General features: G+C 52.7%; 3 protein-coding genes and 1 pseudogene across 3 annotated transcripts; all 4 read right to left on the minus strand.

Moving 5' to 3' along the window:
• Positions 1–48: 48 nt before the first annotated feature.
• Positions 49–366, minus strand: LOC134051118 (feather beta keratin-like). The gene has a single exon (XM_062504673.1). It carries the CDS (start codon positions 364–366, stop codon positions 49–51), a length of 318 nt encoding a protein of 105 aa, XP_062360657.1.
• Positions 367–3,376: 3,010 nt separating this feature from the next.
• On the minus strand, positions 3,377–3,694 carry LOC134051126 (feather beta keratin-like). The gene has a single exon (XM_062504684.1). It carries the CDS (start codon positions 3,692–3,694, stop codon positions 3,377–3,379), a length of 318 nt encoding a protein of 105 aa, XP_062360668.1.
• Positions 3,695–6,704: 3,010 nt separating this feature from the next.
• Positions 6,705–7,022, minus strand: LOC134051134 (feather beta keratin-like). The gene has a single exon (XM_062504695.1). The coding sequence runs from the start codon at positions 7,020–7,022 to the stop codon at positions 6,705–6,707; it is 318 nt and encodes a 105-aa protein (XP_062360679.1).
• Positions 7,023–10,032: 3,010 nt separating this feature from the next.
• Positions 10,033–10,686, minus strand: LOC134051142 (feather beta keratin-like; annotated as a pseudogene).
• Positions 10,687–12,828: the final 2,142 nt, after the last annotated feature.

Here is a 12,828-nt window from a genome sequence, read left to right on the forward strand (position 1 = left end):
GTGTTGCCATAGTGTCAAATTCCCTGCCAGGAACGGTAGTGAGGTCCCTTAGCAGTTGTAGCCACCCCTTCTGCCGTAGCAGCCCAGGCCTCCCAGCCCATAGCCATAGCCCAGCCCGTAGCCAAGGCCGAAGCCAAATCCACCAGAGATGGGCTGTCCCTGGGCATTGAGTTCAGTGCCAACGGCAGCCGAGGAGGTGGATCCGACGACGGTGTTCTGGGGGAAGGAGGTCATGATGGGTCCTGGCAGGGTGACCAGCACGGGGGAAGGGTTGATGATGACGCGGGAGTCCTGGCATTGCAGGGCACAGGGCTCGTTGCAGCTGTTGGCCAGCGGGGTGGGTCCGCAGGGTTGGCAGCAGGCCATGGTTGTGGTGCGGAGGGTCCCTGGAAGAGAGGGGTGTGAGGCAGGGCACGGCTGTTGTGTGTTAGGGCTGGTGATGCAGGAGGATGAGGGAGTGTGGAGGCTGTTGTGGGGCTGTGGGGAGGGGTGAGGGCTGCTGAGGCTGAGCATGCTGGAAGAGAGGGGTCAGGGGTGCGGGTGCAGGAGGGTCAGGGTTTTGAGGCTTACCTTGTTGTCAGCGCTGGAACAGAAGGTGTGAAGAGAAGAATGTGCGGGAGAGAAGCTCTGGGCCGGCTTTTATTCTGCTCCCAGAGGGGTGGGATTGCTTTGGTCCCATGGCCTTGGGGCATTGTGTGAGCTGCACCTGTCACCTGACACAGCCTAGTGAGTCAACAGGAGAGAAGTGCTTTCCTTCGCACCACTGCGCCGTGTCACGTCCTGCTCTTGAGACCATGTCCATCTGTCCTTGGCGGCAGCTTTAAAGCGCGTGTCGGTATTTGGGAGGATTGGCATGGAAGATGTGTGTCAGAAAAGCCAGAATATGCAGCAAAAGCCTAGGAGAAATATGCGTGTCATCTGTGAGGTCATTTTGTGCTACTGGTGCGGTTTAGTTGGTGGGTGTGCTGTGACAAGCAGCCCCATTTCTTCCCAGCAGTGTCAGGCTGCTCTGGGCTTTGCAGTTTTGCCATGAGTGCGGAGCTGCCCCTTTGATCACAGTCATTCCCGCTTTAAAGTGTGAGTATTTGAGGCCGAAGTCTGGTGTTGATGGCACCTTTCAAAGAGGACTGAGAGATGTCTAATACTTTGAAGAGCTGGGATGTCATCAATGAGGTCAGCCAGCAGAAGTCCTGTTTTTGGGTTTGTGGGTGTGATGTGAAGATGGGTCCCCAATTATCCCAGGTGTGTCAGGCTGGTCTGGGCTTTGCCTCTGTTTAGCTGTGAGCACCTGGACTCTTCCATTCCATTGTCTCCCTGCTGTCCTTGCCTCCAACTCTCCAAGCCTCTGTATATGCCTGGATTTTCATGTTGGAGACAGGAAAGGGATGCCTGTGCTCACCGTGCTCACCACAGTCTTGTGTTTGCTCATCCATAGCGCTCATCTTACCCAGGCCCAGGAATTTCACACTGAAGGGTCACAGAGCTGGGCTCTTATACAAGAAATGGAAAACTGGTGAAGGATAAGGAGAACCAGACAAATAAGGAGCAGGTGAAGGAAGTGGGGGTTGTTCAATTTTCAGAAAAAGCATGACCTTGTTCCCCTCTGGAGTTACCTGAATGGAAATCAATTGGTATTAGTCTTGTCTTCCTTTTAGCCATCCACAGGAGAAGAGGGAATGGAGTCAAGTGGCCGCAGGGGAGGTTCAGTTTGCAGTTAGGTAAAATTCCTAGAGGAAAGTCCGTTTAATTTCTGGCAATGACTGGCCAGGACGGAGGTGCGGTCAGCACGGCAGGAGGAGGGATTTAGATGTTGCAGAGCCGTGTCGTTTGGTAAGAGGCCTAGTGGTAGCCTGGCCAATGCCGTGGGGAAGGGTTGGACTTGATATTTTTCGTTTTGGTCTTTAATAAATGAAATTTTTAAAGATTGGTAGCCTTGGCATTGCTTGGTTTCCATGTGGACCAAATGTCAAAGGTGTTTCCCATGTGAACAAATTCCAGGAGTGTTGGTGGCAGCTGTGCAAGGGAGCAGAGGCCAAAGTGGAGTGGCAGCAGGGTAGAAAGAGAGCCAGGGACTTTGCGGTCTTGAGCTGTGGCAAATGCCGATGGATGTGGCCGCTTGTCTTGGTGGATTTCCTTGGACAAATGGTGTTTGAGCTCTGTGTGTGTGTGCTCTGTGTTAGTGGCTCAGCCTGGGCATGTGGAGGGAGCTGTGGCTGCTGTTGATCTCCATCCTTTTGTGATGCCTCTGAGGGTCCTCCCGATTCTACACTGCCAGAGCACGCGAAGAAGCCCAGGTTGCCTGAGAGTGCAGTGAGTGGCCCGAGAGTGGCTGAGAGCAGGGACGCAGAGGCTGGGGATGAGTGGCATGAAGTCCAGATGGAGTAAAGTCTCAAGGGAAGTATGTCAAGAGTTATACCCATGAGGCCACGGCTGTTCAAGATCCTCAGTGACGACGGGGGCAGTGAGACTCAATGAAAACCAGTGGAGGGCCATCAAGATGGAGAAAGGGCTGGAGAAGCTTTCCTAGAGGAGAGCCTGAGAGAGCTGGGATTCCCAGGAGACAAGGATGGATGGGGGTGTCATGAGTGTGTGTAAATCCCTGATGGCAGGGAGTGAAGTCCAGGGAGCCTGGCTGCTCTCAGCAGTGATGGAAAAGATGGAAGGGTGCAAATGAAAAGGGGTGAAGTTGTATGGGCAAAGGAGGGAAGGAACTTTTCTTTGTGACATTGGTCAGAGAATAGAAGAGGAGATGGAGTCTTTGTCTTGGGATATGCCAAATGTAACTGGTCGTTGTGCTGGAAATTTGGCTGTTGCTGACTCTGAGCAGTGGGGTGGAAGCATTAGCACTCCGGAGTTTGTGCCAAAATGGATGGTGCTGCTGTGTTGGCGGTGAAGGTTCAAGAGTCCTGCTGGGAAGAGATTTTGTCACGTGTGTGCTGGCATGGAACGGCGCCTCCGGTTTTAGGCCCAGGAGAGAACGGAGTCAAATCCTTGGGTGTAGTAGGGAATGGGCTTGTGTCACGTTTTAGAAGGTGTCTGCAAGGTCCCCGATTCCTACATGAGACTTGCTGGTTCCTGGTGGTGACCTATTTGCTAAGAAAGGTTTTGTGCCCATTCCCATCCACCCTAACGGCCTGTTCCTTCCTAGAAATGTGCTGGGTGAGGGTGTGAGAGCACTGGAATGCAAAAAGAAGCAGAGTCATCTCAGACTTGGATGCAACAGAACTTTATTGAGGCAGAAGATTGAAAAGACAAAAGAAAGAAGTGGAAGGCATTAAGGGAGGTGGAAGCAGGGCAGCCGTCAGCTAAGGTGCTTGGCTTGCAGGAGGTGTTGCCATAGTGTCAAATTCCCTGCCAGGAACGGTAGTGAGGTCCCTTAGCAGTTGTAGCCACCCCTTCTGCCGTAGCAGCCCAGGCCTCCCAGCCCATAGCCATAGCCCAGCCCGTAGCCAAGGCCGAAGCCAAATCCACCAGAGATGGGCTGTCCCTGGGCATTGAGTTCAGTGCCAACGGCAGCCGAGGAGGTGGATCCGACGACGGTGTTCTGGGGGAAGGAGGTCATGATGGGTCCTGGCAGGGTGACCAGCACGGGGGAAGGGTTGATGATGACGCGGGAGTCCTGGCATTGCAGGGCACAGGGCTCGTTGCAGCTGTTGGCCAGCGGGGTGGGTCCGCAGGGTTGGCAGCAGGCCATGGTTGTGGTGCGGAGGGTCCCTGGAAGAGAGGGGTGTGAGGCAGGGCACGGCTGTTGTGTGTTAGGGCTGGTGATGCAGGAGGATGAGGGAGTGTGGAGGCTGTTGTGGGGCTGTGGGGAGGGGTGAGGGCTGCTGAGGCTGAGCATGCTGGAAGAGAGGGGTCAGGGGTGCGGGTGCAGGAGGGTCAGGGTTTTGAGGCTTACCTTGTTGTCAGCGCTGGAACAGAAGGTGTGAAGAGAAGAATGTGCGGGAGAGAAGCTCTGGGCCGGCTTTTATTCTGCTCCCAGAGGGGTGGGATTGCTTTGGTCCCATGGCCTTGGGGCATTGTGTGAGCTGCACCTGTCACCTGACACAGCCTAGTGAGTCAACAGGAGAGAAGTGCTTTCCTTCGCACCACTGCGCCGTGTCACGTCCTGCTCTTGAGACCATGTCCATCTGTCCTTGGCGGCAGCTTTAAAGCGCGTGTCGGTATTTGGGAGGATTGGCATGGAAGATGTGTGTCAGAAAAGCCAGAATATGCAGCAAAAGCCTAGGAGAAATATGCGTGTCATCTGTGAGGTCATTTTGTGCTACTGGTGCGGTTTAGTTGGTGGGTGTGCTGTGACAAGCAGCCCCATTTCTTCCCAGCAGTGTCAGGCTGCTCTGGGCTTTGCAGTTTTGCCATGAGTGCGGAGCTGCCCCTTTGATCACAGTCATTCCCGCTTTAAAGTGTGAGTATTTGAGGCCGAAGTCTGGTGTTGATGGCACCTTTCAAAGAGGACTGAGAGATGTCTAATACTTTGAAGAGCTGGGATGTCATCAATGAGGTCAGCCAGCAGAAGTCCTGTTTTTGGGTTTGTGGGTGTGATGTGAAGATGGGTCCCCAATTATCCCAGGTGTGTCAGGCTGGTCTGGGCTTTGCCTCTGTTTAGCTGTGAGCACCTGGACTCTTCCATTCCATTGTCTCCCTGCTGTCCTTGCCTCCAACTCTCCAAGCCTCTGTATATGCCTGGATTTTCATGTTGGAGACAGGAAAGGGATGCCTGTGCTCACCGTGCTCACCACAGTCTTGTGTTTGCTCATCCATAGCGCTCATCTTACCCAGGCCCAGGAACTTCACACTGAAGGGTCACAGAGCTGGGCTCTTATACAAGAAATGGAAAACTGGTGAAGGATAAGGAGAACCAGACAAATAAGGAGCAGGTGAAGGAAGTGGGGGTTGTTCAATTTTCAGAAAAAGCATGACCTTGTTCCCCTCTGGAGTTACCTGAATGGAAATCAATTGGTATTAGTCTTGTCTTCCTTTTAGCCATCCACAGGAGAAGAGGGAATGGAGTCAAGTGGCCGCAGGGGAGGTTCAGTTTGCAGTTAGGTAAAATTCCTAGAGGAAAGTCCGTTTAATTTCTGGCAATGACTGGCCAGGACGGAGGTGCGGTCAGCACGGCAGGAGGAGGGATTTAGATGTTGCAGAGCCGTGTCGTTTGGTAAGAGGCCTAGTGGTAGCCTGGCCAATGCCGTGGGGAAGGGTTGGACTTGATATTTTTCGTTTTGGTCTTTAATAAATGAAATTTTTAAAGATTGGTAGCCTTGGCATTGCTTGGTTTCCATGTGGACCAAATGTCAAAGGTGTTTCCCATGTGAACAAATTCCAGGAGTGTTGGTGGCAGCTGTGCAAGGGAGCAGAGGCCAAAGTGGAGTGGCAGCAGGGTAGAAAGAGAGCCAGGGACTTTGCGGTCTTGAGTTGTGGCAAATGCCGATGGATGTGGCCGCTTGTCTTGGTGGATTTCCTTGGACAAATGGTGTTTGAGCTCTGTGTGTGTGTGCTCTGTGTTAGTGGCTCAGCCTGGGCATGTGGAGGGAGCTGTGGCTGCTGTTGATCTCCATCCTTTTGTGATGCCTCTGAGGGTCCTCCCGATTCTACACTGCCAGAGCACGCGAAGAAGCCCAGGTTGCCTGAGAGTGCAGTGAGTGGCCCGAGAGTGGCTGAGAGCAGGGACGCAGAGGCTGGGGATGAGTGGCATGAAGTCCAGGTGGAGTAAAGTCTCAAGGGAAGTATGTCAAGAGTTATACCCATGAGGCCAAGCCTGTTCAAGATCCTCAGCGACGACGGGGGCAGTGAGACTCAATGAAAACCAGTGGAGGGCCATCAAGATGGAGAAAGGGCTGGAGAAGCTTTCCTAGAGGAGAGCCTGAGAGAGCTGGGATTCCCAGGAGACTAGGATGGATGGGGGTGTCCTGAGTGTGTGTAAATCCCTGATGGCAGGGAGTGAAGTCCAGGGAGCCTGGCTGCTCTCAGCAGTGATGGAAAAGATGGAAGGGTGCAAATGAAAAGGGGTGAAGTTGTATGGGCAAAGGAGGGAAGGAACTTTTCTTTGTGACATTGGTCAGAGAATAGAAGAGGAGATGGAGTCTTTGTCTTGGGATATGCCAAATGTAACTGGTCGTTGTGCTGGAAATTTGGCTGTTGCTGACTCTGAGCAGTGGGGTGGAAGCATTAGCACTCCGGAGTTTGTGCCAAAATGGATGATGCTGCTGTGTTGGCGGTGAAGGTTCAAGAGTCCTGCTGGGAAGAGATTTTGTCACGTGTGTGCTGGCATGGAACGGCGCCTCCGGTTTTAGGCCCAGGAGAGAACGGAGTCAAATCCTTGGGTGTAGTAGGGAATGGGCTTGTGTCACGTTTTAGAAGGTGTCTGCAAGGTCCCTGATTCCTACATGAGACTTGCTGGTTCCTGGTGGTGACCTATTTGCTAAGAAAGGTTTTGTGCCCATTCCCATCCACCCTAACGGCCTGTTCCTTCCTAGAAATGTGCTGGGTGAGGGTGTGAGAGCACTGGAATGCAAAAAGAAGCAGAGTCATCTCAGACTTGGATGCAACAGAACTTTATTGAGGCAGAAGATTGAAAAGACAAAAGAAAGAAGTGGAAGGCATTAAGGGAGGTGGAAGCAGGGCAGCCGTCAGCTAAGGTGCTTGGCTTGCAGGAGGTGTTGCCATAGTGTCAAATTCCCTGCCAGGAACGGTAGTGAGGTCCCTTAGCAGTTGTAGCCACCCCTTCTGCCGTAGCAGCCCAGGCCTCCCAGCCCATAGCCATAGCCCAGCCCGTAGCCAAGGCCGAAGCCAAATCCACCAGAGATGGGCTGTCCCTGGGCATTGAGTTCAGTGCCAACGGCAGCCGAGGAGGTGGATCCGACGACGGTGTTCTGGGGGAAGGAGGTCATGATGGGTCCTGGCAGGGTGACCAGCACGGGGGAAGGGTTGATGATGACGCGGGAGTCCTGGCATTGCAGGGCACAGGGCTCGTTGCAGCTGTTGGCCAGCGGGGTGGGTCCGCAGGGTTGGCAGCAGGCCATGGTTGTGGTGCGGAGGGTCCCTGGAAGAGAGGGGTGTGAGGCAGGGCACGGCTGTTGTGTGTTAGGGCTGGTGATGCAGGAGGATGAGGGAGTGTGGAGGCTGTTGTGGGGCTGTGGGGAGGGGTGAGGGCTGCTGAGGCTGAGCATGCTGGAAGAGAGGGGTCAGGGGTGCGGGTGCAGGAGGGTCAGGGTTTTGAGGCTTACCTTGTTGTCAGCGCTGGAACAGAAGGTGTGAAGAGAAGAATGTGCGGGAGAGAAGCTCTGGGCCGGCTTTTATTCTGCTCCCAGAGGGGTGGGATTGCTTTGGTCCCATGGCCTTGGGGCATTGTGTGAGCTGCACCTGTCACCTGACACAGCCTAGTGAGTCAACAGGAGAGAAGTGCTTTCCTTCGCACCACTGCGCCGTGTCACGTCCTGCTCTTGAGACCATGTCCATCTGTCCTTGGCGGCAGCTTTAAAGCGCGTGTCGGTATTTGGGAGGATTGGCATGGAAGATGTGTGTCAGAAAAGCCAGAATATGCAGCAAAAGCCTAGGAGAAATATGCGTGTCATCTGTGAGGTCATTTTGTGCTACTGGTGCGGTTTAGTTGGTGGGTGTGCTGTGACAAGCAGCCCCATTTCTTCCCAGCAGTGTCAGGCTGCTCTGGGCTTTGCAGTTTTGCCATGAGTGCGGAGCTGCCCCTTTGATCACAGTCATTCCCGCTTTAAAGTGTGAGTATTTGAGGCCGAAGTCTGGTGTTGATGGCACCTTTCAAAGAGGACTGAGAGATGTCTAATACTTTGAAGAGCTGGGATGTCATCAATGAGGTCAGCCAGCAGAAGTCCTGTTTTTGGGTTTGTGGGTGTGATGTGAAGATGGGTCCCCAATTATCCCAGGTGTGTCAGGCTGGTCTGGGCTTTGCCTCTGTTTAGCTGTGAGCACCTGGACTCTTCCATTCCATTGTCTCCCTGCTGTCCTTGCCTCCAACTCTCCAAGCCTCTGTATATGCCTGGATTTTCATGTTGGAGACAGGAAAGGGATGCCTGTGCTCACCGTGCTCACCACAGTCTTGTGTTTGCTCATCCATAGCGCTCATCTTACCCAGGCCCAGGAATTTCACACTGAAGGGTCACAGAGCTGGGCTCTTATACAAGAAATGGAAAACTGGTGAAGGATAAGGAGAACCAGACAAATAAGGAGCAGGTGAAGGAAGTGGGGGTTGTTCAATTTTCAGAAAAAGCATGACCTTGTTCCCCTCTGGAGTTACCTGAATGGAAATCAATTGGTATTAGTCTTGTCTTCCTTTTAGCCATCCACAGGAGAAGAGGGAATGGAGTCAAGTGGCCGCAGGGGAGGTTCAGTTTGCAGTTAGGTAAAATTCCTAGAGGAAAGTCCGTTTAATTTCTGGCAATGACTGGCCAGGACGGAGGTGCGGTCAGCACGGCAGGAGGAGAGATTTAGATGTTGCAGAGCCGTGTCGTTTGGTAAGAGGCCTAGTGGTAGCCTGGCCAATGCCGTGGGGAAGGGTTGGACTTGATATTTTTCGTTTTGGTCTTTAATAAATGAAATTTTTAAAGATTGGTAGCCTTGGCATTGCTTGGTTTCCATGTGGACCAAATGTCAAAGGTGTTTCCCATGTGAACAAATTCCAGGAGTGTTGGTGGCAGCTGTGCAAGGGAGCAGAGGCCAAAGTGGAGCGGCAGCAGGGTAGAAAGAGAGCCAGGGACTTTGCGGTCTTGAGTTGTGGCAAATGCCGATGGATGTGGCTGCTTGTCTTAGTGGATTTCCTTGGACAAATGGTGTTTGAGCTCTGTGTGTGTGTGCTCTGTGTTAGTGGCTCAGCCTGGGCATGTGGAGGGAGCTGTGGCTGCTGTTGATCTCCATCCTTTTGTGATGCCTCTGAGGGTCCTCCCGATTCTACACTGCCAGAGCACGCAAAGAAGCCCAGGTTGCCTGAGAGTGCAGTGAGTGGCCCGAGAGTGGCTGAGAGCAGGGACGCAGAGGCTGGGGATGAGTGGCATGAAGTCCAGATGGAGTAAAGTCTCAAGGGAAGTATGTCAAGAGTTATACCCATGAGGCCGAGTCTGTTCAAGATCCTCAGCGACGACGGGGGCAGTGAGACTCCATGAAAACCAGTGGAGGGCCATCAAGATGGAGAAAGGGCTGGAGAAGCTTTCCTAGAGGAGAGCCTGAGAGAGCTGGGATTCCCAGGAGACAAGGATGGATGGGGGTGTCCTGAGTGTGTGTAAATCCCTGATGGCAGGGAGTGAAGTCCAGGGAGCCTGGCTGCTCTCAGCAGTGATGGAAAAGATGGAAGGGTGCAAATGAAAAGGGGTGAAGTTGTATGGGCAAAGGAGGGAAGGAACTTTTCTTTGTGACATTGGTCAGAGAATAGAAGAGGAGATGGAGTCTTTGTCTTGGGATATGCCAAATGTAACTGGTCGTTGTGCTGGAAATTTGGCTGTTGCCGACTCTGAGCAGTGGGGTGGAAGCATTAGCACTCCAGAGTTTGTGCCAAAATGGATGATGCTGCTGTGTTGGCGGTGAAGGTTCAAGAGTCCTGCTGGGAAGAGATTTTGTCACGTGTGTGCTGGCATGGAACGGCGCCTCCGGTTTTAGGCCCAGGAGAGAACGGAGTCAAATCCTTGGGTGTAGTAGGGAATGGGCTTGTGTCACGTTTTAGAAGGTGTCTGCAAGGTCCCTGATTCCTACATGAGACTTGCTGGTTCCTGGTGGTGACCTATTTGCTAAGAAAGGTTTTGTGCCCATTCCCATCCACCCTAACGGCCTGTTCCTTCCTAGAAATGTGCTGGGTGAGGGTGTGAGAGCACTGGAATGCAAAAAGAAGCAGAGTCATCTCAGACTTGGATGCAACAGAACTTTATTGAGGCAGAAGATTGAAAAGACAAAAGAAAGAAGTGGAAGGCATTAAGGGAGGTGGAAGCAGGGCAGCCGTCAGCTAAGGTGCTTGGCTTGCAGGAGGTGTTGCCATAGTGTCAAATTCCCTGCCAGGAACGGTAGTGAGGTCCCTTAGCAGTTGTAGCCACCCCTTCTGCCGTAGCAGCCCAGGCCTCCCAGCCCATAGCCATAGCCCAGCCCGTAGCCAAGGCCGAAGCCAAATCCACCAGAGATGGGCTGTCCCTGGGCATTGAGTTCAGTGCCAACGGCAGCCGAGGAGGTGGATCCGACGACGGTGTTCTGGGGGAAGGAGGTCATGATGGGTCCTGGCAGGGTGACCAGCACGGGGGAAGGGTTGATGATGACGCGGGAGTCCTGGCATTGCAGGGCACAGGGCTCGTTGCAGCTGTTGGCCAGCGGGGTGGGTCCGCAGGGTTGGCAGCAGGCCATGGTTGTGGTGCGGAGGGTCCCTGGAAGAGAGGGGTGTGAGGCAGGGCACGGCTGTTGTGTGTTAGGGCTGGTGATACAGGAGGGTAAGGGAGGCATGGGTGTGTTGAGGCTGTTCTAGGGTTTATGGGAGGTTTGACGGCTGCTGAGGCTGGGGCTGAGCATTCTGGAAGAGGGGGTCGGGGGGAAGGGGGGAGGAGCAGGTTTTTGAGGCTTACCTTGTTGTCAGCACCCGAGGAGACGGTGTCAGGACAAGTGTGTGAGGGAGAGCTGCTCTGGGCCGGCTTTTATGCTGGTCCTGGGAAAGTGGGCTGGCCTTGTCCCATGGCCTTGGGACATTTTTCAGGCAGCCGCTCTTGGCTGGCCCTGCCTTGAGTCATGAGATAGGGAGTGGTTTCCTTCCCACAATGCAGCAGTGCCATGTCCTGCTCTTGAGACCATGTTTATGTGACCTTGGCGGCATCTTTAAAGTGACAATTTTTATTTTGGGAGGATTTTCATTTAAGATGTATGTAAGAGAATGCAGAATAGACAACAATAGCTTGGAGGTGTCATCAGAGTCCCCGCCCTATTGCTCTTGTGTGGTTTGGTTTGTGGGTGTGTTGTGTAAAAGGACCCCATTCCATTACAGCCCTGTCAGGGTGGTCTGGTCTTTGCAGCTGTGCCATGTGTGAGGAGCTCAACCTTCCATCATGGTCATTCCTCCTCACATCACCACCTAGTCACCAGACCTGTCTTTTGGACTGGCCTTTCTTATTGGTTCTGCTCCAGCTTTGACACCCTGGTGTTACGATGGTTCTTCCGTGGTGTGACACATCCTAGGAACAGCTGCTGAGTGATCTGAAGAACAAGATTTTGAGTAGTGGTTTTATGAACCGCAGACTTTGAGATGCAGACAAGGCAGCCAAAGGAGAGATCATCTCCCTTTCTGCAGCTGTCTAAGAAAGAGTTATTTTGTGAGACTGTTGTTTCTCTTTTCTCCCTTTTAGGAAGTGATGGGACAAGTGGAAATGCCCTCAAGTTACTGAACCTTGAGTTGACGTGGTCATGGGCTGCCTTGTTGAGCTGTCCTTCCTTGAGCAGATTGGGTTGAATTCCATGATCTCCTACACAAAGAAAGAGTGATGTAACAAGGGGAAATGTCTTCTCACTGCCAGAAGGCAGGGTTAGATGGGATATTGGGAAGAAGTTCTTCCATGTGTGGGTGATGAGGCCCTGGCACATGTTGCCCAGAGAAGCTGTGCCTGCCCCAACCCTGGTAATTATCAAGGCCAGACTGGCCAGGGCTTCAAGCAACCTGAGATAGTGGAAGGTGTCTTTGTCCACTACAGGGGTTTGGAACAAGAAAAACCATTCTACATTTAGTGTTTGGTCACCTTCAAAAGGTTCCTTGAGCACTAATGATTCCCTTTGCTGTGATTCTGCTTCCTGGGATGGGCACAGCATCCTGCCAAGGGAGCAAGTTCCTCACCAGGGAGCAAAATTCAATCCCTCATAATCCAGTGAGGATAGTCAGTGACAGACTTTTGTGGGGGAATCTATCCAAGGGCTCTGAAAGAGCTGGTGAAAGTGCTCCCAAGCCACTTGCTATCTTTTGCCAGAAGTCCTGGCTAACTGGGGAAGTCCCAGTTGATGGAGGCTTGAAAATGGGACTCTTGCCTAGAAGAAGGGCCAAAAGGGTTTGGGCAGCTCCAGGCCTGTCAGTCTGAGCTCAGTGCTGCAGAAGCTGCTGGAGGAGATAATCTTGAGAGTATTTAATGGCCCCTGCAGGACCACCAGGTCATCAGGCCCAGACAGCGTGGCTTTAGCAAAGTCAGGTCCTGCTTGACCAACCTCATCACCTGAGATGTCCGTGTGACCTCCTTAGTAGATGAGGAAAGGCTGTGGATGATTTTTACTTGGAATTTAGTAAAGACTTACCCATCCAGGTTTGGGAAGGAATAACTAGAAAGCTTCCAAGGGAAAAGGGTCTGCGGGTGCTGGTTGACAGTAGCTGAACATGATCCAATGTGTTCCCAGGTGGCCACGAAAGCCAGTGGCATCCTGGCTTGTATTACCTCTAGTGGGGCCAGCAGGACCCTGGCAGTGACTGTCCTGCTGTACTGGGTATTGGTGAGGCCACACCCTGGATCTGAGTTCACTTTCAGGCCCCACACATCAAGACATTGAGGTGCTTGAGGATATCCAAAGAAGAACAAGGATGTTAAAGAATCTACAGAACTATTTCTTTGAGGAGCAGTTGAGGGACCAGGTTAGCTTGAAATGATGGATTTCCCCAGTTTCCTTGTGCACTCCCAGATTCCAGTGATGGGATGTTCAGAGAGCCCCCGGAGGGGAGTAGTTGGACAAATATGTGCTGCTATGGAGAAGGTATACTGGGGATATGGGCACAAGTGCATTGGTGTGTCCAAGGTTTTAGAATAAGGAAAAGACTTGTGCTGCATTCTGGATGCCCAGTGGATGTTTCCTGACAGACATGCC

The sequence above is a fragment of the Cinclus cinclus genome, chromosome 1, assembly GCF_963662255.1.
Source record: "Cinclus cinclus chromosome 1, bCinCin1.1, whole genome shotgun sequence".
NCBI classification, from domain to species: Eukaryota; Metazoa; Chordata; class Aves; order Passeriformes; family Cinclidae; genus Cinclus; species Cinclus cinclus.

Bases quoted from the DNA above. Each gene is read 5' to 3' on its own strand.
- LOC134051118 (XM_062504673.1), bottom strand. From the start codon at position 366: ATGGCCTGCTGCCAACCCTGCGGACCCACCCCGCTGGCCAACAGCTGC.
- LOC134051126 (XM_062504684.1), bottom strand. From the start codon at position 3,694: ATGGCCTGCTGCCAACCCTGCGGACCCACCCCGCTGGCCAACAGCTGC.
- LOC134051134 (XM_062504695.1), bottom strand. From the start codon at position 7,022: ATGGCCTGCTGCCAACCCTGCGGACCCACCCCGCTGGCCAACAGCTGC.